Source organism: Schistocerca cancellata, chromosome 3, assembly GCF_023864275.1.
Source record: "Schistocerca cancellata isolate TAMUIC-IGC-003103 chromosome 3, iqSchCanc2.1, whole genome shotgun sequence".
NCBI lineage: Eukaryota > Metazoa > Arthropoda > Insecta > Orthoptera > Acrididae > Schistocerca > Schistocerca cancellata.
Window position 1 is genome coordinate 393377332 of NC_064628.1, and position 27368 is coordinate 393404699.

Here is a 27368-nt window from a genome sequence, read left to right on the forward strand (position 1 = left end):
AGCATTAAGCCACACTGCCTGCACTCTGCTCTCTAATGAAATTGAGTTTTAAGTACCTAAGCCTCAGCCACACATCATGGGTAGTAGATGGAACAGGTCTGCTCCAGTTTTACAAGGTGTCTGCGCAATCCCACCTCAATTATAGTTGCACGGTTTACAGCTGAGTTTGCCATGAGGGGATTCAGCTGGTGATAGGAACATACAGGACAAGTCTGATTCCCAGTCTCTATGTTGAGGCTGGTGAACCACCACTCGTAATCCAGTGGCAGATCCACATGGTGCGCCATGTATGCCACCTACTGTCCACCTCATGATCTCCAGCATTCCATACTGTTGCTTGCTGTCCAATGGAATGATTATTTAGAAATAGGTGGGAATGGAATGAAGCCATTTGGGATTCGTGTGTGGCAGGACTTAGTAGCTCTTAATGTGGACCATATTTCTGAGCTTCTTCAAGGCTGGAGTCATTTGCCACACGGTTGATAAAAGGATCCAAAATTATTTTACATTTATCAGCATACAAAAGGAATTTTACTCCGTGCTGTGTTTTTAAATCAATGTTTTACACAATTTTATCTGAGCACTGTGGCTGTGTGGTTGTCTACACAGATGGGTCTGCCCATGTAAATGCATCAGCTGTGCTGTGGTGTTTCCAGAATGTGTTATGAAGATTCAGTTACTTGATACATTAACAGTGTACGATGCTGAATTATATGTGATCTTGAGGGCAGTGGAACAGAGGTGGTGTCTTCCTGATACCAAATTCCTCAGCCACACTGACTCGCTAAGTGCCCTTCAGCCTACCCATCACACGTACTGAGCACAAAAGTACCCTCAGCTGATCCGTGTCACCCTTTCCCACTTACAGAGGCAAAGCAAGGATGTGTCATTCTGCAGGGTAACAGGGCACATGGGCTTTCAGGATAACGAAGCAGAAGATGATGCAGCTAAGAGTGCCTGCACAGAAAATACAATTTCCAAATGTGCTGCCCCTGTAGTGCACTTACCTCACTGTTGAGGCAGAGGATCATGTGTCAGTGGGAGGAGGAGTGGTTAGAGTTGACAGAAAGCTGCACCTGGCAAAATCAATAGCGTGACTGTGGCATTCCTCCTTCCGGCCAGTGCAGTGCCTTTGGAGTAAGCACTGTTCTCTGATGCTTGGATTCTTCCTCTGACAGGAGGATCCACCCGTATACAGTACTTATTGGGTACAAATATACCAAGCCATGAGGGCTGCACCCAACTTATCACCTCATTTGCTCTCTACTTCAGGAGACAATGATTCAAATGTGGTCTGTTTATCAAGTTTTTGTGTAATGTCTGGTGTTCTCAATAGTATCCTCTGTATATGATATTAACATGTGGATGGTTGCTTCATCTTTTATTTTCCGATTGATCAACCAAGCACAATTCTCTGTTACACTGTTTTCGATTTGTGTAGTTAGAGTCCATATACATTAATCACAAACTGCCTTGAGGCTTATATCTTTTGATGTTCTCTGTGAAAGTGAAAGTGTAAGTGTGAGTGAGAGTGAGTGTCCCAGGGTGGTTGATGATTACATTTTATATTTCACTGTTTGGTGCATATTTTTCACAAATCAAAATGACATTCATCTCCCATCAGTTGAGTATGGGTGCTGATGACTTATCTTTTGAATGCTCTATACATTCGACCACCATCACCAATCATGATGTGCAATCGATTAACAACTTGACAGAGGAAGGACAGAAGGTTAGAATTCAACATCTCATCACCATCAGGTTCATTAGAAATGGAACAACAAAACAGTATGGCATGCAAAGACACAGCACAAAGGCATGGCACAAGTGGAGACATGTTTTACTCTTACGTGAGCTGCAATTAACTGTACAGATTTTAAAGTAATCATTTAAGCATCTGTCTAGGGCAATTTAGAGACACAATATAAAACTTAAATCCAGAATGGAACTTGAGTCACCATCCTCACAAATGCAAGTACACCATCCTCCTGCAACATCACCTCACTCAGTATGTTGTATTGCGCATTAAAAGAACATCAAACCGAATTAATGATTTCAAAGACCTCCTTCCACCCACATCAATTTTTGATTTGTTCTGCTCTGTCACATGGTGATTTCATTGGCCTTTTATACTTTCATGTTCCTCTCTAAACAGCTCAGCTGGTAGACAATGCATTAAAAGTTGACAGTATCGTTCAAGTGGTTCAACTGACTCCCTTCATGGACTTTAATCTTACTAAACATGTGTCAGCGAAAATAATCAATTTTCGAAAGTATTATGTAACTGGATGGATAAAAAAATCTACTCACCTTATGGTGGCAGGAGAACACATATATAATAGTACCTAAATTTGCAAGTTTTCAGAGTCAGTGGTTCCTTCTTCTGAAAGAAGGGTTAAAGAGGAAGGAAGAGGGATGACAGGAAAGGACTGGTGAGATTTAAGAAATGGGGAGAGTTCGGAAAAGTCGCCCAGAATCCCAGATCAAGGGACACTTACTGAGTGGTATGAGAAGGAAAGAGAAGATTTTTTTATTTATCCAATTACATTATATTGAACATTTGTTGAATTCACTTGGAAGATACATTTCAGCTGTATTGGCACCTTACAGGACTGTTCCAGTGTTGGAGAGTGCTATTCCTGATGAATGTCAACAAGTCCTTCAGGAAATCATCAGTAACCCCATGGAATCAGTGCATGTAAATTCGAAATAGTCACTGGCACTTGCAGTCAGGGCACACATTATCATGAAACAGTAGTTCTAGTTGCCTTCCTTATTGCTAAGCAGTTCCAGAGGCTCACATCATATCCATATCTTGATTCATACAGACAAGAATTGCAGAGACCCTACACCAGTGTAATCCTATATTCTGCATAATTTCTGAACATACAGGTATGTCATCCTAATAGGAAATATGTTGTGCAGAAACAGAATGCTACCATCTTTATTATAAGAATAACCTCCACTGTCTCTAACAATGGAACAAAAATGCTTGTTTGCTTTCAGTCTCTTACCTCCTATGTTATACTCTGGGACAACTCTGCACTCTCTGAGCATGTTCTTAAACTAGAAAAGGGTGAACAGGCAGATCTGCAGTGACAGTTTGCAAACTTTGTGTAGGTTGTTGCTCAGGTATCTCAAAATTCTAACTCTGCAATCCCTGTACAGACACTAAATCATGGGATTTGTTATTGGAAATACTGACTCATTCAGAAAAAAACTGTAAATTCATTCAATGAACACAGGATGGAAAATGATTTTCACTTGGATAACATTTCCTTAAATATACAGATCGGTGTGTACAACTCAACAAGTTTTATTTTCAATAATATTCCAGCAAAACTGAGAAAAGTTGGTCATATACCTCAACTCTTCAAATATTAAGCTGAAAGGTTTTACTGTGACACAGTCCTCCTATACTGTATAGGAGTTCCTTGCATCAGTTCTGAACTTCTCTCTCTACTGCATTATTATTTCATATGATCCCTCACAATCATTTTTAATGTTTTATTGATTTTTTTCAGTTTCATTTGTTTATAAATTTTTAATTAGCATTCTGCAACTTACTAAATGTAAAGTCAAAATTAGCAAATCTGATTCATGAAACATTTACAAAGTATCTAAATTGAAATTTATGGGAAAATAGCTCAGCCCTTAGAAATAAACACTGGTGTATGGCAAGGTGATGGCCTATCCCCAGTCCTTTTTAATTGTGTTCTAGAAAAAAACACACAGGATGAGAAATTCGAATGGATATAATATTTCACCAGTAAGGTTGGGAAAAGCAAACAAAAATACTGGAATAAACTGCCTTACATTTGTGGATGTTTTTGCCATTCTTTCTCAAAATGTGACATCTGTAGTGACACAGATTAATCTTCTAGAAGAAATAGCCAATAGGTCCGATTTAAGATTTTCTGCAGGAAAAAAAAAACATACATTAAAGATGCACCAATATTTCTGAACACAGACACTGGCCAAACAGAGGAGGTTAAAAAATTTAAATATCTTTGTGAGACAATTGAAGAAAATAGTCCAGAAAAAAAGATGCTATAGAAGAAGGAATACATATGAGGTACCACCCAAAATATCCAAGAATTTCATTGCATGAGTCAAATCAGTAGCAGCACGGCATTCCACAGCTAAATGTCACAAGAGGCACATCTTAGCTACTTTGGCACAAAGATGCATCATCTATGGTGCATGCAGTTGTGAGTTGTAGCGGTGCATGTCATGATGTGTTTCAGTGCTTCTGCGAATTATGAAATGGGTAATGTGAAGGAGCAATGGACCTGCATCAAATTCCGTTTCAAGTTAAAGAAAACTGCAGCTGAAAGCCACCGCTTGCTGCCACAAGCATTTTGTGGGAATGCACTGATTCAAGCAAGAACATTTGAGTGATTCACGTACTTCAAGGAAGTCCAAGAATCTGTGGAAGACGATAAACATTCTAGTCTGTCAACATGTGCAGCACCGGAATTGATCACAAAAGTGTGAGATGTGATCCACAATGACTGAAAGCAGACAATTCACGATGTTTGTGACAGACTTGGACTGTCATACAGTACGAGGTGCATTCAAGTTCTAAGGCCTCCTATTTTTTTTCTCCGGACTGGAAAGAGATAGAAACATGCGCATTGTTTTAAAATGAGGCCGCATTCATTGTCAATACGTCCCAGAGATGGCAGCACCGTACGGCAGATGGAATTTTACCGCCAGCGGCGAGAATGAGAACTGTTTTAAATACTTAAAATGGCGACGTTTTCCTTACTTGAACAGCGTGCAATCATTCGTTTTCTGAATTTGCATGGTGTGAAACCAATTGAAATTCATCGACAGTTGAAGGAGACATGTGGTGATGGAGTTATGGATGTGTTGAAAGTGAGTTCGTGGGTGCGACAGTTTAATGAAGGCAGAACATTGTGTGACAACAAACTGAAACAACCTCGGGCTCGCACAAGCCGGTCTGACGACATGATCGAGAAAGTGGAGAGAATTGTTTCGGGGGATCGCCGAATGACTGTTGAACAGATCGCCTCCAGAGTTAGCATTTCTGTGGGTTGTGTGCACACAATCCTGCATGACGACCTGAAAATGCGAAAAGTGTCATCCGGGTGGGTGCCACGAATGCTGACGGACGACCACACGGCTGCCCGTGTGGCATGTTGCCAAGCAATGTTGACACGCAACGACAGCATGAATGGGACTTTCTTTTCGTCGGTTGTGACAATGGATGAGACGTGGATGCCATTTTTCAATCCAGAAACAAAGCGCCAGTCAGCTCAATGGAAGCACACAGATTCACCGTGACCAAAAAAATTTCGGGTAACCGCCAGTGCGGAAAAAATGATGGCGTCCATGTTCTGGGACAGCAAGGGCGTAATCCTTACCCATTGCATTCCAAAGGGCACTACGGTAACAGGTGCATCCTACGAAAATGTTTTGAAGAACAAATTCCTTCCTGCACTGCAACAAAAACGTCCGGGAAGGGCTGCGCATGTGCTGTTTCACCAAGACAACGCACCTGCACATCGAGCTAACGTTACGCAACAGTTTCTTCGTGATAACAACTTTGAAGTGATTCCTCATGCTCCCTACTCACCTGATCTGGCTCCTAGTGACTTTTGGCTTTTTCCAACAATGAAAGACACTCTCCGTGGCCGCACATTCACCAGCCGTGCTGCTATTGCCTCAGCGATTTTCCAGTGGTCAAAACAGACTCCTAAAGAAGCCTTCGCCGCTGCCATGGAATCATGGCGTCAGCGTTGTGAAAAATGTGTACGTCTGCAGGGCGACTACGTCGAGAAGTAATGCCAGTTTCATCGATTTCGGGTGAGTAGTTAATTAGAAAAAAATCGGAGGCCTTAGAACTTGAATGCACCTCGTACACGTCAATGAATTCCAGCCAATGAACTGAGGCAAAGTTTGTCCCTCGCCTTCTCAGCAATGCCCAACGAAACCTCGGGTTCCCTAACCCGAGGTTTCATTGGTCAGTGCTGAGAAGGCGAGGGACAAACTTTGCTTCAGTTCACTGGCTGAGCTGCAACAAAGAGATGGTGAGTGTCCAAAATTCTTATCCAGAGTCATAACAAGAGATGAATCTTGAGTCTATGGTTATAACCGTGAAACAAAGCAGCAGTCATCACAATGGCAAACACCAACTACTCCAAGACCAATTAGAGTTCAAAAAGTTTGGTCACACTGTGAACAGGCAGTTTTATTGCGTGGTTTTGAGGTGACTGAGGAAAAATTTTTGGTGCAAATGGTTCGAGTTATGGAAAAAGAAAGACTAGTAGGTGCACCATGACAACACATCCATGCACAACTTACTCGTTGTGAAAGAATTCCTGGCCAAAAACAAAATGGCAACGGTCCACCAGCCTCCCTATTAGCCAGATCTAGCCCCGTGAGACTTCTACGTGTTGTCAAAGATTAAAATCATGCCGAAAGGGCGACATTTTGACTCAACTGAAGATTTCCAAATGGAATTGTACCGTGTACTGAACACCCTTAACCCTGCGGACTTCCAGGAATGCTTCCAAAAATGAGAACAATGCTGGAATTGTAGCATAAATTCCCAAGGCGACTACTTTGAAGGTCATTAGGATTTAAGTACATTCCCAAGGTGACTACTTTGAAGGACATTAGGATGTAAGTATAGTTTTCTGATTTTTGCAACGAAATTCTTGGATATTTTGGGTAACACCTCATAAAATGGGAAGAGCATAAATCATAACTAAAGTCGTTTACAATAAAAAATGCCTGTCTGAAATGCAAAAATAAGGCATTATAGTACACATAAATAAGAAATACAGTACTAGGAAAATATTTAAGAAAATTATTAGGAAAATATTATGCTCATGAAAAATTGCGGGAAGTTGGAAATTACAAAGTAATGATGAATCAAGAGACAAAGGAAATGAAGACATTAGCTGCCAAAAGGCATTGATATGAATCAATGGGGGAAGTTGAAAATTTGTGCTGGGCTGGGGTTCAAACCCATGATTCCTGCTTACTAGGCAGATGCACTGACCACTGCGCCATGCGGTCACAGTAGTCACCATAACTGCATGGACTGCCTTAGCACGCCTCATGTCAGACCCAAATTCTCAACTAATACCACACACTACCAATGCAGTGCCCCTGCTTATTAGCCTCATTACTCACTGTGTCTTGGAAATTCCCATAGGGTTTTGACATTGATGTGCATCTGCACAGAAGGGATCAATGGTCATCATCATCATAATAAATGGGCAGATAAAAGTGGCTTGGACAAGTGCATACAACTGGATGTGAGTTTATGCATACAACCACACCCTGTGGTGCGCACACTACATGTACGCCTGCCACGTGATCTACACTGGTTCAGAGCATAGCGTGGTCTTTATCGATGATCGGTGTGAGTGGAGCAGTGCAAAGAGTGGAGCAGCAGGTATTCATGGTGGAAAGTTACATGGTAACAAAGTCAGTTGTTTGCTGAGAGGTTTAATGGTGTCAAAGTGCCATGCAAAGCTTAGTCTGAAAATGGTGCCAGACAGGCTCTGTTTTGAACAAGTCTAAAAACGCTCCGAAACATGCCTGCACACCAGAAAATGTAGCTGCAGTTCACCAAAAAATTCTTCAGAGTTCTACCAAATCAACCTGGCATGAAAGATCAAAATATCACATCGATCATGCGAACAAATACTCTACCTGGACCTGTACGCAAATCCCTACCAAGTGTCTACTGTTCATGCATTAAAACCATCATATGTTCCTCAGCACCTTCTGTTTTGTGAGAGACTATTCATTAAGATAACAATGAATGGCTTCGACATGGATCTCTCATTTATGTCTGATGAAGTCTCATTTTACCCGAGTGGGTATGCTAGCTCACAGAATAACAGGTTCTGGGCAGTGGAGAACACACATAACTTCTATGAAACACTATTGGATGATCAGAAGTTTGGGGTCTGGTGTGCAGTGTCAACATGCCACATCATTGGTCTCGTCTTCTTTCATCAAACCCTGACTTTTGCACATTACATTTCCAACGCTTTGAATCAATTTGTGGCAGCATTAATGGAGGAGGAGAAGAACTACAGTTACTTCCAACAGGATGGAGCTACTGCCCATACAGCTGACCGAACCTTGGAGCACATTTACACAATATACATGCCTGACAGAGTTGTCGGCCAGTCTGATCATGGCCCTAGCTGGCCACCCAAGTAACCTGACCTGTCAGTGTACAATTACTTAACCTGGGGAGCCCTCAAGTCTAAAGGGTATTGCGTCAACCCTCATAGTCTTCCAGAACTGTAGCAGAACTTTAAGTCAGATAAGACTGCAGCAATTCCAGCAATCCATCTCCGATCCACCTTCAGGAACTTGTTGTCCAGGTCCCAAAAATGCCAATAGATGAATGTTGGTTAATTTCAGCATTTTCTATAGTCACATTAGTACTGTATTTACTTTCATCAGCACTGTTTCTTTGTACCCTGGAACTCTGTTCCCTGGGCCCCTTTTATTTGCCTTAACCTGTATATCTGGCATCTGTTCATTTGGACAAGTCCGAGAAAAAGAAGACAGTAATTTTTTGGACATTGATTTTGAATGCACAACAGTAATTAACCATGTTGTTGTTGTTGTCTTCACTCCAGAGACTGGTTTGATACAGCTCTCCATGGTACTCTAACCTGTGCAAGCTGCTTCATCTCCCAGTACCTACTGCAACCTACATCCTTCTGAATCTGTTTAGTGTATTCATCTCTTGGTCTCCCTCTACGATTTTTACCCTCCACACTTCCCTCCAATACTAAATTGGTGATTCCTTGATGTCTCAGAATATGCCCTACCAACCGATCCCTTCTTCTAGTCAAGTTGTGCCACGAACTCCTCTTCTCCCCAATTCTATTCAATACCTCCTCATTAGTTATGTGATCTACCCATCTAATCTTCACCATTCTTCTGTAACACCACATTTCAAAAGCTTCTATTCTTTTCTTGTCTAAACTATTTATCGTCCATGTTTCACTTCCATACAAATACTTTCAGAAACGACTTCCTGACTCTTAAATCTATACTCGGTGTAACAAATTTCTCTCCTTCAGAAACGCTTTCCTTGCCATTGCCAGTCTTCATTTTATATCCTCTCTATTTCGACCATCATCAGTTATTTTGCCCCCCCAAATAGCAAAACTCCTTTACTACGAGGTGTGGCTAGAAAAAAACCGGACTAGTACTGGTGAAACAATAAAACGAATGCAATAAGGCTGAAAGTCGCGTGGCCTGTTATGTGACTCTCGCTCCGCCTACTGCTCGAGTTTCATCTGCCTCCTGCACTCAGTCTGCCCGTGGCGTCTGTTTTAAGTAGTTGACGTTTTGTCTGTGCGTCGGAAAATGTTGAGCGTACAGAAAGAACAGCGTGTTAACATCAAATTTTGTTTCAAACTAGGAAAATCTGCAAGTGAAACGTTTGTAATGTTACAACAAGTGTACGGCGATGATTGTTTATCGCGAACACAAGTGTTTGAGTGGTTTAAATGATTTAAAGATGGCCGCGAAGACACCAGTGATGACACTCGCACTGGCAGACCATTGTCAGCAAAAACTGATGCAAACACTGAAAAAAATCGGTAAACTTGTTCGACAAGATCGCCGTTTAACAATCAGAGCAGTGTCTGAGTTAACAGGAGTTGACGGCGATCTTGTTGAACAAGTTTACCGATTTTTTCAATGTTTGCATCAGTTTTTGCTGACAATGGTCTGCTAGTGCGAGTGTCATCACTGGTGTCTTCGCGGCCATCTTTAAATCGTTTAAACCACTCAAACACTTGTGTTCGCGATAAACAATCATCGCCGTACACTTGTTGTAACATTACAAACGTTTCACTTGCAGATTTTCCTAGTTTGAAACAAAATTTGATGTTAACATGCTGTTCTTTCTGTACACTCAACATTTTCCGACGCACAGACAAAACGTCAACTACTTAAAACAGACGCCACGGGCAGACTGAGTGCAGGAGGCAGATGAAACTCGAGCAGTAGGCGGAGCGAGAGTCACGTGACAGGCCACGCGACTTTCAGCCTTATTGCATTCGTTTTATTGTTTCACCACTACTAGTCCGGTTTTTTTCTAGCCACACCTCGTACTTTAATTGTCTCAGTGCCTAATCTAATTGCCGCAGCATCACCTGATTTAATTCGACTACATTCCATTATCCTCATTTTGCTTTTGTTGATGTTCATCTTACATCCTCCTTTCAAGACACTGTCCATTCTGTTCAGCTGCTCTTCCAGGTCCTTTGCTGTCTCTGACAGAATTACAATGTCATCGGCGAACCTCAAAGTTTTTATTTCTTCTCCATGGATTTTAATTCCTACTCCAAATTTTTCTTTTGTTTCCTTCACTGCTTGCTCAATATACAGATTGAATAACATCGGGGATAGGCTACAACCCTGTCTCACTTCCTTCCCAACCACTGCTTCACGTTCATACCCCCGACTATTATTAACCATAATCTTCAAATATTAGTGTGATAAAAAGTCAACAGAAAATTGGAGCCACAAACAAAAAAAAAGGATTTAGAAAAAGAAATAATATAAAATCTGAAGAAACAAATGACAGAAAAATGTTTAGGGATAAGTATTGAATGAGGAAGGATTCAAAGGAGGAGAGCGAAAACAATTGGTCCGATATAGCACAGTGAAGAGACAAAAAGAGAACTAGAAGAAAAGTAAACAACAACAATTAATGAACTGAAATTGGCATGTCGTCCTTACTCAGCTTGTCCAAGAAGAAAATAAATAATTAAAAAATATCTGTGTCAGAGTGAAATTACCAAATGTCTAAGTCATCTTATACCCTTACTGTTTTGACCATTATTCAGTTATGCATACATAATGAAATTTCATTTTCCTCTTTCTGAAATTCAACAATTTTATCATGATCAGAAGATTTATGCCTGTAACTTCACAAACTACAATATCAGTTCCTACACAGAAATGCAATAATTTAGGATATATGCAGTGGTTACTTACAAAGCACATTTCAGGATGACATTCTACACTGTTTAATATTGAAAACTGGCAAATCATCAAACAATCAATATCAAAGTCATCAGAGTAGTAGCAAATTACTACAGCACGTCTTGTGAAAGCAACAAAGAAGGTAAATATGGCAACAGGATAACCAAAAAGATCACACAAACAGTAGCAAATCCAAGTACAAAATGATTACAATAAATTGTCAAAAAGTGTAACTGCATATGGACCTTTACAGTATGAACCACAATTGTATAGAAATAAAAGGAAGGAAGATCAGGGTCTAAGTAACACCAGCAATGAGGTTATTAGACAATACGCTTTCATGTATGTATAGAAGCGAGTTGTTAGGGATAGAAATAACCAGCCATGGATTCTACAGTCAGGTCAGAAAGACTCCACAAAAGCTGAGTGAACTTCATGATTGTTTTAAATTAATTGAAAGTTTTTTTGACAAATAAAAACTGAATAAAGACAAAAGGAATGTAAGAAGAGCACATGAGATGCATCCAATGAATTTGAAAGCAAAATTATGCCTACTGATCTAAAAAAAATCCCATAAAATTTTGTTGTTACATGACAACCATAAAATTTGTAAATAGAAGGTTCAGAGACCACAATGGTACCCAAATAGAGAATGACATAGAGAAGGTGGAAATATGGATTCAATATCGTAAAACTGTTTTGCTCTGAAAGATGTTAATACAGTTCTTCCTTTCATCCATCACATAAGAGCCCAGTTGAAAGATATGGGGGTAAGTACCCACAGAAGACAAATGAAATAAAATTACTCAACAAAGGAAAGGCAACTGGCGTGATGACACACCTGGATACTTCTACATAGATAATGCAAACGAACTTATTTCCCTTGTAGCTGCAACCTGTCAAATGGCACTGGAGAAATGATGTGTTTTCCACGTGGTTTGAAAAAGTTACAGATCACTCACCCTTTCAAAAAAGATTGTGAGACATATGTACTTAACTACAGGAATATATTGCAACAATACTTTGACATGCACTATATCCTTGTAAAAAGAGATCTACGGATGAATAAAGCTACTACTACAACTACTACTACTAATATTACTACTACTACTACTACTACTACTACTACTACTACTAGCAATCTGCTGTAAAACTGTGGGACATGTTTCATGTTAAAGTATTATGACATATTTAGTGAACAAAAGTCCCCTCTGTAGGAATCAACATGAACTCCACAAACAGTAGTATAGTAAAACTCACAGTTTATTCATGAGATCCACAAGACAGTAGATAATGGATGCCAGATTGATGTCATACTTCACACTTTCAGAAAGCATTCAATACAGTCTATAACGTGAACTAGTAAACAAAACATGAGGTTATGGAACATCCAACCAGCTTTGTGACTGGATTCAGGGCTTCCTGGATACAGGAATCAACATTCTATTCTTAAAGGGGCAAAAAACCTCAGATGCAAAGGCAGTTTCACAATGGAATGATAAACTACAATTATCAGTTCATGGCATACAAACAAATGATCAAATGGACGACATAGACAGCTAGACAAAATTATTCACAGGTGATGATGATGATGATCATGATGTACATAGGAAAGTAGTAATGACTAAAATTGTAGGAAAATGCAGGCAGACCTACAGAGGAATGAAGCTTGGTACAATGACTAGCAATTGAATAACCCTCTCCCCTCTCTCACATACAATAAAACTTTGTACTGCCCTGTGAGCTCTTAAAAATGTTGCATAAAATCAATACACAGCTCAATTAAAAAAAGAAAAAGAAAAAAAAGAAAAGAAAGACTTAGGCTTGAGCCCAGATAATTCACAAAATTTTAAAATTTTTTTTCTTACTTATTTCCCTCCAAACTCATCAACCAAAGTAGTGAGAAGTTCACTTGGAGGGACCTCCTGCCAAAGCATGAAGTCATGTGTTGTTGAAGTTAATCCACTGTGGACATGTTTCAGAGTGACTTTACCCTTTTCTACCTTAAAACTAACAATAAGAATTAACAAACATTTTGACATACAATAGTAGCTTTCAATAAACTAAAGGCTTGTGATATGTGCTTGGCCATGACCAACAGTCAAAATTAGTTAATAGCACACTCAATAAAGAGATCACAATCTGCTTGGACCATGTTTTCGTTCTTGTAATACGGTGATTCAACAAAACTGCATATATTAAACAGTATATGTTCTTTTTTCCCTTTTATAGCCTATGAGGACAGTATAGACAAGGGCTGTAAAATATAACAAAATAAAAGAATAATAAATTTACATAAAACTTACGTAGACACTTCATCCTTGTCTGTCTTTGTGCAAGGGGATGCAATATTATCCGTAAGGCAACGGTATGCTGCTTGAAAACATGTACTGTAAAATCCATCAGATGAGACAGGAACCTGAGAGCCAACAGGTGCTGAAGAAAATTTCTTCTCATCTGCATCCTCCCATTGTGCGCTTAGATTTGTGCCAAACAGGCATTTCAGTAGCTGTTTACATGTACAAAGCAAAAAGTACTCATTACTCAGAGCATTTCTGCAGAAGCTTTTCAAAGTAATATCTACAAAACCTGAAATGTTAGCTGCACAACAGCAAATAATAAAACACACAAAATGTTCCAAGATTTAACAGTTCACAAAAATGGACACAGTTAACAGCAGTTGAGGAAAAAACTAAAAATAAATAGGAAACATAAATCTCATTGTTACAGGCTCATGAAACAGCTGCAATATTTATGAAATTTAGTCACAACTGGTTATAAGGTATTGACAGGGAAGAGGTGTGTGTTGGGTCAGATGGACATCAGTGTTGTCAATGATTGTCATACCAATAATTAATAATGACAGTTTCTTATAACCACCTGAACCCTGTTCTGATATCACAGGATGCATACATTGTGACATAAAACCAAGGCATAAAACATCTTCTATCATTTCACATTCTCAGACAATGGACACTAATTTCAGTAAGCAGCTTGATTCTTTGTTAACACCATGCAGTTGGCGTAATATTATGTCGTGCATGGAAAAGAAGAAAATGTGCCACCATAATATTACATTGCATAGCATTCCATGCTCCTTTTGCGTTTCAAACATAATTTTACTGTTCCTGCTAAAACCCATAGGTTTTCTAATGCTTTTAGTTCATCACTTTAGCACTGGATCACAGGACATAGCAAGGTAAAGCAATATACCAATATACAGGGTGATTCAAAAAGAATACCACAACTTTAAAAATGTGTATTTAATGAAAGAAACATAATATAACCTTCTGTTATACATCATTACAAAGAGTATTTAAAAAGGTTTTTCTTTTTTCACTCAAAAACAAGTTCAGAGATGTTCAATATGGCCCCCTCCAGACACTCGAGCAATATCAACCCGATACTACAACTCGTTCCACACTCTCTGTAGCATATCAGGCATAACAGTTTGGATAGCTGCTGTTATTTCTCGTTTCAAATCATCAATGGTGGCTGGGAGAGGTGGCCGAAACACCATATCCTTAATATACCCCCATAAGAAAAAATCGCAGGGGGTAAGATCAGGGCTTCTTGGAGGCCAGTGATGAAGTGCTCTGTCACGGGCTGCCTGGCGGCTGATCCATCGCCTCGGGTAGTTGACATTCAGGTAGTTACGGATAGATAAGTGTCAATGTGGTGGCGCTCCATCCTGCTGAAATATGAATTGTTGTGCTTCTTGTTCGAGCTGAGGGAACAGCCAATTCTCTAACATCTCCAGATACTGTAGTCCAGTTACAGTAGCACCTTCGAAGAAAAAGGGACCAAAAACTTTATTGGCTGAAATGGCACAGAAAACGTTCACCTTAGGCGAGTCACGTTCATACTGAGTTGTTTCCCGCGGATTCTCAGTGCCCCATATACAGACATTGTGACGGTTGACTTTCCCATTAATGTGGAAAGTTGCTTCATCACTAAACACAATCTTTGAAATGAAAGATTCATCTGTTTCCATTTGAGCAAGGATAAAATCACAGAAATCGATTCTTTTAATCTTATCAGCTGCAGACAGTGCTTGAACCAATTTCAAACGATAAGGTTTCATAACTAACCTTTTTCGTAGGACTTTCCATACAGTTGATTGTGGAATTTGCAGCTCTCTGCTAGCTCTGTGAGTCGATTTTCCTGGGCTGCGAACAAATGCTTGCTGGATGTGTGCTACATTTTCATCACTCGTTCTCGGCCGTCCAGAACTTTTCCCTTTGCACAAACACCCATTCTCTGTAAACTGTTTATACCAACGTTTAATACACCACCTATCAGGAGGTTTAACACCATACTTCATTCGAAATGCACGCTGAACACCTGTCGTCAATTCACTTCTGCCGTACTCAATAACACAAAAAGCTTTCTGTTGAGCGGTCGCCATCTTAGCATCAACTGACGCTGACGCCTAGTCAACAGCGCCTCAAGCGAACAAATGTACAACTAAATGAAACTTTATAGCTCCCTTAATTCACCGACAGATAGTGCTTAGCTCAGCCTTTTGTCGTTGCAGAGTTTTAAATTCCTAAAGTTGTGGTATTCTTTTTGAATCACCCTGTACATTTTTTGAAGCAATTTGCTTATGTTTGTTGTTTGTTAGTTGTCCTATGGTGGTCTGTTATTTGTCTGTCATTGTTTTTTATGCAACTATTATTGGTTTTAGCTTGTTATCTTCTTTATAATCAAAATGGCATGTGATAATGATGCAAAAGTTCAAAAAAATTATTAAAGAAGTACTTGCTGAGACTATGGATGATGAATGTTTTTTGGGTTTCAATAGTGACAGTGATCATGGAATACCAGACAATAACCAGAGTCCTAGTACGTCTAATTTCTTCCTAAATCAATACGGAACGTAAAATTTTAAGCGATTGGTTCTGCAACATTCTGTATAATTTCATAATCACATTCAATGTCAAATGAAGGTTCACCATTGTCTGTGGACCCAGCCACTCAACATCAAACAGACCAAGACTGAGTAACAATTTAAAGGATGATGGGAGTTAATTGGATAAAACTCCAAACACTTTGGTATTTACAGCCTCTCATGGTGTGCCACACAAGTACTTGATAAGACTTGTGAATATTTGGATTTTTTTTCCTCATTTTGTAAATGACAGTGTTATTTCAAATATGAAGGAACAAACAAACCTATGTGCTAGACAGAGCTGGCCATACTCAGAGCACAAAACAAATTAGGGGCAAATTCAGAAAGAAATTTCTGGCTATTATCCTCCACATGTTGACCAGTGAGATGCCAAGTATGGCCAGTCATTTGTGTAGTAATCCAGTGGTCAACTGCAGTTTCTGCCCCAATGTTATGCCAAGGAACAGATTTTTTAATATTTTGTCAACATTTTATATAAATAACACAAAGCAAAAAAAGGAAGATGGAGTAGACTTCAGTGCCTTTCATCAAGTTAGGCCACTTTTGGATGCCTTCGTAAATAAGTTCAAAGAAAGTTATCAACCAGATGAAGCACTAGAGTTGGAACCACAAGTGATGGCAGTCGTGTTCAGGCTTGTTCTGCATATCTACTTTACGCATTCTCTGATGGCCCACAAGCGTTCAGTAGCGTTCTTGTGGTCTGTGGTGACTGTTGTTGCCAATGCGGGCGTTAAACATACTTCTAGTGAGTTAATAGTGAATGTTTATCCCGCTTGTTGCGATTCGTCATGGCTGAGGGTGGTAGTAAGTGATAAATTCTGCACAAGCAAGTGAGTAACATAATTTGCAGTTCACACATTTTCTTCAAGCACAGAGCATGTGTGTGTGCACTTACTGCAACTGTCGCTCGCAACTGGCAACAGTGCAACCTCCATCCATGTCTCGAGCTGCATGAACTGCCACTGTTCATGGATCACTGATGAAGATATGTGTCCTTTCAGGGGGTGTATAGGTGTCAAAGTTTATATGGCTAATTAGCCGAGTAAATATGGCACGAAGATATTCATTCTTGCAGCATCCAAAATTGGTTACATATCCAACCTTGAGGTTTACCATGGAAGGGATGATAACCTGGACAACACTGGTTCTACAGTAGTGAAGCAACTGCTCAGCACACTCCAAGATAAGAACCACAAAGTATAAGTTGACCGATTCCACATCGTTGCTCAACTAGCTGAAGAATTGGCTAAAGCTAACACTGATCTTGTGGGAACTGTAATTCAAAAGAGAAAAGTATTGCCCAAGGCTCTCAGAGAGGGTAAAACTCGAGAATGGTGAACAATTTTTTTGTCGTAAAAATTATCTGCTAGCATTGTGGTGGAAAGACACGAATGATGATTGGATAGTAAGTACCAGGCACACATCCTCAGTGCTGCCTGTTGCCACAAGAGAAGGTAACAAGAAAATGAAACCAGTGGCAGTGCTGGATTACAACAAACATAAAGCTGGTGCAAAACTTTTTCATTAGGATCTCTCATATGGACCACCTGATCACAAAACAGTGACTTGGTGGAGACTGCCTGGCTTCCACTGTATAATTACAGCAGCATCCAATGCTTGAATTTTGCACTATTGAGTGAATGTGATAAAACTGAGCACTCCTAAGTTTATAAAGGAGATCTGGGCTGCATTAGTCTTGCAGAGAGAAGAGGCAACTGAGGTTTTTCATGGATCGCTCGGTTGTACAGAAACACTTTCCAAACTGTATGAAACTGGTAGAAATGAAGAAGAAAGCATGTAGATGATGTGTAGTGTTTAGTGAGAAGCAGAAGAACATCACAGGGAAACATGGGATGAAAGACAGCTCACATAAGCGTAGTGAGTGTAATATAGGTTTGTGTGTCACCCCATGTTTCAAACTTTACCATACTGCGATTCTTAATGATAAATAGTTGATATTTATGTAGGTATGAATGATGTGAAAAAAGTGTAATTAATGTCTTTTAAGTGTTATCTATCAAGAACAGAACCAACTAAACACTTCAGTTAACAGTGTAACAATGGCAGAAGTAGCCTTGGTAATTTGGTTCTACTGTTGATGCTTAAACTAAATAAATAGCAAAAATCAATTTTTCACAAACTTCTTTTTCTGGAAGTTAGTATGTAATCCTCAGCTTCACCAGCTTTATGTTTCTTTAATCCAGCACTGCCATTGGTTTCATTTTCTAATAACCTTCCCTTGTGGTAACCAATGTGTGCCTGTTAGTTATCATCCATCTATCCCTCTTGTCTTTCCATTGCAACGCTAGATCATCATCCTGAAAACAATATATCCTCCATATACGCACTGTTGCCCATGGTGTGCCACACAAGTACTTGATAAGACCTGTGAATATTTAGATTTTTTTCCTCATTTCGTAAATGACAGTGTTATTTCAAATATGACGGAACAAACAAATTTACATGCTAGACAGAAGCTGACCATACTCAGTGCAGCTCCACGTTTCATACTGTACTTGCTCTGTTCATATATCTCACATGAAACTTACTCTATAGCCATTGAAAGTTTGATGAAAATAGTGTGAATCAGCTAGCGAACACGGCGTGGCACGCAGCTAAGACCTCAGCATGATAAATGTTACAGAAAATTATACAAATTTGTAGCACACTGCCCTCTGATACCACTCCAAATGGTGGCAAGCATCAACAGTAGAACCAAGTTACCAAGGCTATTTCTGCCAGTATTGCGGAAATAAGATCCTACACAATCCAGGATTCTGCATTAGAATGCCACCTGCGCTCTTCATCTCAGTCCATGTCATTTGCAATAATTCAAACAAATACAGTGCCAACGTCCGCAGCTCATGGTCTCGCGGTAGCGTTTTCACTTCCCGAGCATGGGGTCCCGGGTTCGATTCCCGGCGGGGTCAGGAATTTTTCCTGCCTCGAGATGACTGGTGGTTGTTGTGTCGTCATCATCATCATCATTCATCCCCATTACGGTCGGAGGAAGGCAATGGCAAACCACCTCCACTAGGACCTTGCCTAGTAAGGCAACGCGGGTCTCCCACGTCACTCCCCTACGCTCTGTAAAGAAGTACGGGACTCAAAATCATCATCATCACAGTGCCAATATTTCACTTGCAGCATCCAACAGCCACAACACATAACCTGAATGATATGCTGTCACACTGGCTGTCATTGGAGAGATTAAAATGTTTTGTTTTGCTTTCATTAATGTGCAGTTTTGGCTAAGAAGCAGCTCATGCACCCCTCCGTGTCATCTGAATTTGCAAAATCCAGACCCAAACCCTTTTGCCTGTTGTATATCCTCCAATTTCTTCATTTGCTCTCATCCAGAAAAAGGATCTTGAGCTTGTGGAAGTTAGGACTTGGTTAAAGCATTTGTATCAACTGAACTGGGAACAGTTTCTCCTGATCTTAAATACTAATCCGCTTATCTTTCTCTGCATAAATTTAACATGACTTGAAAAATCATTGAATGCTCCAACAACAACAAAATTCTATAAGACTAAATAAATAGTGAGAATTACAGAAAACAATAAAGGTTGCTTGAATTTAATGTACAAGAGATTTCATTCTGTGGGGTTACAAAGGTCCGACAATGGATGTGCATATAGCATGATGTACAAGGTGTGAAAATATAATGGGAAAAATCATCTTACATACAAGTAAGTTATGTGTATAATGTGAAAGCTGAAAAATGGAAAACAATAGTGCAATAAATGAAGTGACTGGAATAAACAAGCCTTCTTTATCAATATTAATGCATCAGTTTTCAAACTAAACAACAAATTAAGAACAAATGACAAAATTGTATAAAACTAATGGAAAACATCTATCAGTATTTAATAGTAGTTTCATTTTGGTGATCATTTTCACCAAAAAAATAATTAATATTTTACATGAAAAAACTAATACCTGTTGAACACATTTAACAGTTGCAGTGGGGGCTATAATCACTGTTAGACGTAGGTATGAAAGAATTTCTTCTGCTAGCCTTCCTCCTTCATGCAAAGTTGCTATCTCCAGAAGTTGTGAAAGAGTTTCTAGTGTTGCATTAAGTAAGCAGACAAACTTCTGACTTGCACCAGAGTCCAAAGTGATCTGAAAGAGAATAAAAATAAGCCATTATTACAGTGGTACAAATTACGACAGACAAAATAACATTCGCAGTCATACAATGCACATATTCTGTCCAAATTTGAAATACTGCCAGCAGTGCACAAAAGTAAACATAATGTTCCCAAATAGTTCATTTGAAATGCTGTAACGAATATATGTGCACAACAAACAGGTATTAGTTACATACGTGTTTAACCACTCTGTTTTTATAATCTGATTACTAAACTATTAAAGTTATTAATAACAGGTGACAAATTTGAAACTTGGTTTATTTTAGTGATATTCTTGGATAAAATTCTTTCAGTTTCATCGCCACATTAGGATTATGTCTACATCATTACACTCCAATTCACATATAAGTGTCTGGTACTGCACAGTCATCAAAGCACTTTCGGACTATTTCTGGACTGTTCTACTCTGGAATACCACATGGAAAAAATGAACACCTAAATCTTTCAAAACAAGCTCTGGTTTCCCTGATTTTACCACAATGCTATTTCTCCCTATGCATATGGGAGTCTACAAAATATCTAGCATTCAGGGAAAAAGTTGGGGATTGAAATTTCATGAAAATATCTTGCCACAATGAAAAAGTCTTTGTTGTTAATGACTTCAACCTAAACTTCGTTTATCATATACTGGCCACTCTCTTCCCTGATGCTGCAGTAATACACAAATGCCCTTCTCTGAACTTTTTTGATAACCTCAACCCAAGGACGCTGCCTCTCCTCCGCGCCGCTGTGGTCTGATGCAGCCAGCCATAGCCATATATCCTTTGGTGTGGAGTTCAGAGCACAATGTTGCCTTACCGTCACTAGGCCATCTTCTACAGGACAATGGCAGATTCCATGGCTGAGTTTGTTACATGCTCAGTTACACAAGATGACAATGGGGGCTGGAACAGTATTAGGAGACACTTGTTATGCAGTGCCATTGGCACAGATGGTGGTGCAAGGACAGTTGCACCAAGAGGCTCATTTGCTCATCAAGGTCCCAGAGATCAACAGCCTCAGCCAAGGAAACTGAATGGTTGTAAATAATAAACTATAAAGGGTCTACTGCTGCCCCCATACATGTCTCTGGTGCAGAATCTTTCACCCACTTCAAGCCATCCCGAAACTCCGTCACAATAAGTAGGTGCAAGCCATCAAAAAAAATTTCACATTCGGAGGAGAAAGTTGGTGACTTAAATTTCATGAAAACTTCTCAACATAATAGAAAACATCTTTGTTTCAATGATTTCCATTGAAGACCATTCATATTTATAAGTCATATATTGTCAGTGAAATACATACATCACTGACTTCGCATCTTCCACTTCTATCAAGATCAAACTCGACAAGAAATCTCTACACAGAATGAATGAACCCATCTGCAGGTAACATTTGCAACAAAATGGAAAGGGCAAATTACTACTCACCATAATAGAGGTGGTGTTGAGTAGCAGACAGACACAATGAAAAAGACTGTTCGTATATTGAAGCTTTAAGACAAAGTCCTTCTTCTGCAATGGAAAACACATACATATTCACACAAGCACAATTCACACACATACGGCCACTGTCTCAGGGCACTGTGCTGTAGAGGATCTATGGGGAGGGGAGGGGAGGGGGGGGGCTGCTTAGTAGAGGAGGGGAAAGGACATGTAGGTGGGTTGGCGGGACAGACACATGTTGTAGTAATGGAGTGGGAGCAAAGAAAGAGGTATGTAGGTGGGAAACAGGGACCAGTGAAGGGTTAGTCCAGGGGAGTTAAAGGAACGGAGGATGTGTTGCTGGGAGAGTTCCCACTGACACAGCTCAGAAAAGCTGATACTGCTAGTACAAATCTAGATGGCACGAGCTGTGAAACAGTCGTTAAAGTGAAGCACACAACACTGGGCAGCATGTTCATTAACTGTGTGGTCCAGCTGTCTCTTAACTATAGTTTTTCGGTGGCCTTTCATGTGGGCAGACAACTTGTTTTATGATGCACATGTAGAAATTGGTACAGTGGTTAAAGCTTAGTTGGTAGATGACATGGCTGCTTTCACAGGTAGCCCTCCCTCCAACAAGGCAGGAGATGCCTGTGGCACAACTGGAGTAGACAGCAGTCATGGGATCTATGGGCCAGGTGTTGCAGCTAGTCCTACTGCAGGGGTATGCGCCATGGGGCAAAGGCTTGGGAGCAGGGCTGGAGTAGGGATGGAAAACAATATTGCATAGGTTAGATAGGTGGCAAATATCACTGTGGAGAACAGGGTATGGCAGAGGGGAGGTCATTCCTCATTTCAGGGCATGACAGATAGTTGAAACTTTGGAAGAGAGAGTGAATCAGCTGCTGCAGTCCTGGGAAGTATTGAGTCACAAGAGGAGTGCAACTTTGTGGCTGGACAGTAGGTATGTGGAAGTTGGTAGGTGACTGGAGAGAGAAGGCATGTGTTATCTGTTTCGGGACAGAGTTGAGAGGGTAATTTCAGTCTGTGAAGGTCTCCATGATACCCTTGGCAAATTTGGAGAGGGACTGCTGGGCACTACAGATGTGAAATGACCATGGATGGTCAAGCTGTATGGAAGGAAATTCATGGTACAGAATGGGTGGCAGCAGTCAAAGTGGGGGTACTGTTGGTGGTTGGTAGATGTGATGCGGACACAGGTAATGATGCAGCCATACCTGAGTTGGAGGTCAACATTAAGGAAGGTTGCTTGTTGGGTAGTGGAGGACCAGGTGGAATGAATAGAGGAGAAGTTGTTGAAGTTCTGGAGAAATGTGGGTAGGGCATCCTCACCAAGTTGGTTAGGAATGATTCATCTAGCTGGACCATGAAAAGGTTGGCATAGGACAGAGCCCATAGGTGACCATTGCTGTACCACAGATCTGTTTATAGGTGATGCCTCAAAGAAGAAGTAATTGTGGGTGAGAATATTGTTAGTTATGACGGCAAGGCAGAAGGCAGTAGGTTTGGAGTCGGTCGCACATTGGAAAGGATAGTGTTCAATAGCAGCAAGGCCACAGGCACTGGAGATTTTTGTGTGAAAGGAGGTGGTATCAACAGTAACAAGCTGATATCGAATGGTAAAGGAACAGCAACTGAGTGGGTCAATGGAGGAACTGATTGGCATCTTTTATATAGAGGGGTAGGTTATGGATAATAGGCTGAAGGTGTTGGTCCATAAAAGCAGAGATTCTGTTTGTGGGGGCACAGTAACCAGCCACATAAGGGCTTCCTGGGTGGTTGGGTTTACTTGTATCCTTAAGCTCACAAACATAACCATTAAGGATGCCCCCTTGTGGCTGATTACAGTGCCCTCATAGAGGGAAATTCTTCTCTCCTGGACCAATACATTCAGCCTATTACCCATAACCTATGCTCCTATATAAAAGACTCCAGTCATTTCCTCCACCAACTCTACGCAGTTCCTGCCTCTTTACCATCCAGTGCCCTGCTCGTGACTAATGATGCCAACTCCCTTTGCACTAACATCCCCAATGTCCATGGCCTTTCTGCTACTGAACTCTACCTTTCTCAATGCCAAAATGACTCCAAATGTACTACCTCCTTCCGAATAAACGTGACCAACTATATCCTTATCCACACTTACTTCTCCTTTGAAGGCATCACCTACAAACAATTCCATGGCACAGCAATAGGCACGATCCCATGTCAATCATCCTATGGATCACACAGGGGGAGCCTGCTACACCACAAACTATTCCAAACCCCTTATCTGGATTAGGTTCACTGATAACGTCTTCAGGACCTGGACTGAGAGTGAGGATGCCCTATCCAAATTACTCCAAAACCTCAATACCTTCTCCCTGATTCACTTCACCTGGTACTCCTCAACCCAACACGTCTCCTTCCTCAATGTTGATCTCCACCTCAAGGATGGCTACATCAGAACCACCAACAATACTTCACCTACGATAGCTGCCACCCATTCCATACCAAGAAGTCCCTTCCACTCAGCCTGGTCATCCAGATTCATCACACTTGTAGTGACAAACAGTCCCTTTCCAAATATCCCAAGAGTCTCACGGAGGCCTTTGCATACTGAAATTAACCTCCCAACCTTGTACAGAAACAGCTATCCTGTGACTTCTCTCTCCAATCACTTACCACCTTCCACATACCCATTATCCAGCCACAAAAGGGCATTCCTATCGTGTTTTGGTACCATCCCGGACTGAAGCAAATGAATCACATTCTCTGCCAAGGTTTTGACTACCTGTTTCATATCCTGAAATGGGGACTATCCCCCCAACTATCCTCTTCCCCACTCCCACAGTAGTACTCCACTGCCCACCAAATCTACGCAGTATCCTTGTGTGTTCCTACTCCACCCCTGCTCCCAACCCTTTTCTTTATGGCTCATAACTGTGCAACAGTCCTACATGCAAGACTTGTTCCATACATCTTTCCACCACCACCAAGTCAAACCTGTCACAGACATCTACTATCCCATCAGAGGCAGGGCTATCTGTGAAAGCGACCATGTTATGTGTGCGTGCCGCTGTCTAAATGTGCATCACAACCAAACTGCTCTCTGTCCACATGATGGCCACTGATAAACTGTAGCCAAGATATGGCTGGACTACCCATTTGCTGAACATGCAGCCCAATGTGATGCGCTTCACTTTAATGTGTGATTTACAGCCCGGGTCATACGGAGTCTTCCTAGCAATACTAGCTTTTCTGAAGTGTTGGTGGGAACTCTCTCTACAACACATCCTTTCTTCCTGTAACCTCCCTGGCTTACACCTCTAGTCCACGTCTCCCACCTAACTATCCTCATCCCTGCTTCCACTCCAATGCTACACATGTCTATCCCACCAATGCATCTACAAGTCTTTTCCCTTCCTCTACTTCCCCCCTCCCTCCACAGCACAGATTCTAGACACTACACCTAGAAGTCTTATCTTGACCCCATCAAGTCCCTGCACGCTCCACCAGGCAGCAGTAGCATCTTCCCCCACCAGCACCTTGCTACCCCTAGCCCTCCTCCTTTCCACCTCATGCCTCCCCCTTACCCCCATCACCCATCCGTCACTGCCGCTCTGCCATGCTCAGTTGCAGTCAGGCTCTAGTGCCCTGAGACAGCAGCCATGTGCTTGTGTTAATGTGTGTGTGTTTTCTACGGCACAAGAAGGACTTTCTCTTTTCCATAGTGCCTGTCTACTACTCAACGCTCCTCTGTATGGCAAGTAGCAATCTATCCTCTCCATATTGTTGTTATTCCAACCTGGACTTTCCATTGTTTGAATGCAACATTCAGGGTGTATATGCAGACAAGGAAAAAAAAAATTCCCGGGTTTTTCAAGGATTTCCCGGTTAAAAAAAAAACTTTCTCCTGGGTGAAAACACGCTTTTTCCGTGTTAAGTGACAGTATATTTTCCTTTATCAATCTTTTGAATGGTTATGGTTTTTATACACAGGTGTACAATTTCCTGGCACTTTAGAAAACAAAACTCAGGGAAAAAAGCACCTTTTTGGGAATATCATTGATGTGCAGCAACATGTATGCTGTGTATTTTCGTATTACGAAAGTATACATTGGAATTGACAGAAATGGGAGAAAGAAATACAGTAGAAGAAGAATGGGTAGCTCTATGGGATGAAGTAGTGAAGGCAGCAGAGGATCAAGTAGGTAATAAGAAAAAGGGCTAGTAGAAATCCTTGGGTAACACAAGAAATATTCAATTTAATTGATGAAAGGAGAAAATATAAAAATGCAGTAAATGAAGCAGGCAAAAAGGAATACAAACGTCTCAAAAATGAGATCGACAGGAAGTGCAAAATGGCTAAGCAGGGATGGCTAGAGGACAAATGTAAGGATGTAGAGACTTATCTCACTAGGGGTAAGATAGATACTGCCTACAGGAAAATTAAAGAGACCTTTGGAAAAAAGAGAGCTACTTGTATGAATATCAAGACCTCAGATGGAAACCCAATTCTAAGCAAAGAAGGGAAAGCAGAAAGGTGGGAGGGGTATATAGAGGGTCTATTCAAGGGTGATGTACTTGAGGACAGTATTATGGAAATGGAAGAGTATGAAGATGAAATGGGAGATACGATACTGTGTGAAGAGTTTGACAGAGCACTGAAAGACCTGAGTCGAAACAAGGCCCCTGGAATAGACAACATTCCATTAGAACTACTGACAGCCTTGGGAGAGCCAGTCCTGACAAAACTCTACCATCTGGTGAGCAAGATGTATGAGGCAGGCGAAAAACCCTCAAACTTCAAGAAGAATATAATAATTCCAATCCCAAAGAAAGCAGCTGTTGACAGATGTGAAAATTACCAAACTATCAGTTTAATAAGTCACAGCTGCAAAATACTACGCGAATTCTTTACAGATGAATGGAAAAGCTGGTAGAAGCCGACCATGGGGAAGATCAGTTTGGATTCCGTAGAAATGTTGGAACACGTGACGCAATACGGACCCTACGACTTATCTTCGACAATAGATTAAGGAAAGGCAAACCTACGTTTCTAGCATTTGTAGACTTAGAGAAAGCTTTTGACAATGTCTTTCAAATTCTAAGGGTGGCAGGGGTAAAATACAGGGAGCAAAAGGCTATTTACAATTTGTACAGAAACCAGATGGCCGTTATAAGAGTCGAGGGGCATGAAAGGGAAGCAGCGGTTGGGAAGGGAGTGAGACAGGGTTGTAGCCTCTCCCCGATGTTATCCAATCTGTATATTGAGCAAGCAGTAAAGGAAACAAAAGAAAAATTTGGAGTAGGTATTAAAATCCATGGAAAAGAAATAAAAACTTTGAGGTTCGCTGATTACATTGTAATTCTGTCAGAGACAGCAAAGGACTTGGAAGAGCAGTTGAACGGAATGGACAGTGTCTTGAAAGGAGGATATAAGATGAACATCAACAAAAGTAAAACAAGGATACTGGAATGTAGTCGGATTAAGTCGGGTGATGCTGAGGGAATTAGATTAGGAAATGAGACACTTAAAGTAGTAAAGAAGTTTTGCTATTTAGGGAGTAAAATAACTGATGATGGTCGAAGTAGAGAGGATATACAATGTAGACTGGCAATGGCAAGGAAAGCGTTTCTGAAGGAAAGAAATTTGTTAACATCAAGTATAGATTTAAGTGTCAGGAAGTCATTTCTGAAAGTATTTGTATGGAGAGTAGCCATGTATGGAAGTGAAACATGGACGATAAATAGTTTAGACAAGAAGAGAATAGAAGCTTTCGAAATGTGGTGCAACAGAAGAATGCTGAAGATTAGATGGGTAGATCACGTAACTAATGAGGAGGTATTGATCAGAATTGGGGAGAAGAGGAGTTTGTGGCACAA

General features: G+C 40.6%; 1 protein-coding gene across 1 annotated transcript in view; it reads right to left on the reverse strand.

Annotated features, from left to right (window-relative positions):
• The window catches only part of LOC126175120 (huntingtin), a 539564-nt gene that overhangs the window by 279445 nt on the left and 232751 nt on the right, over positions 1 to 27368 (reverse strand). The window contains exons 20-21 of the mRNA XM_049921673.1: positions 19862 to 20047; positions 13314 to 13516 (exon numbers count right to left, since the gene is read on the reverse strand). Coding sequence (XP_049777630.1) covers positions 13314 to 13516; positions 19862 to 20047 — 389 coding nt within the window. The remainder of the gene's footprint in view (positions 1 to 13313; positions 13517 to 19861; positions 20048 to 27368) is intronic.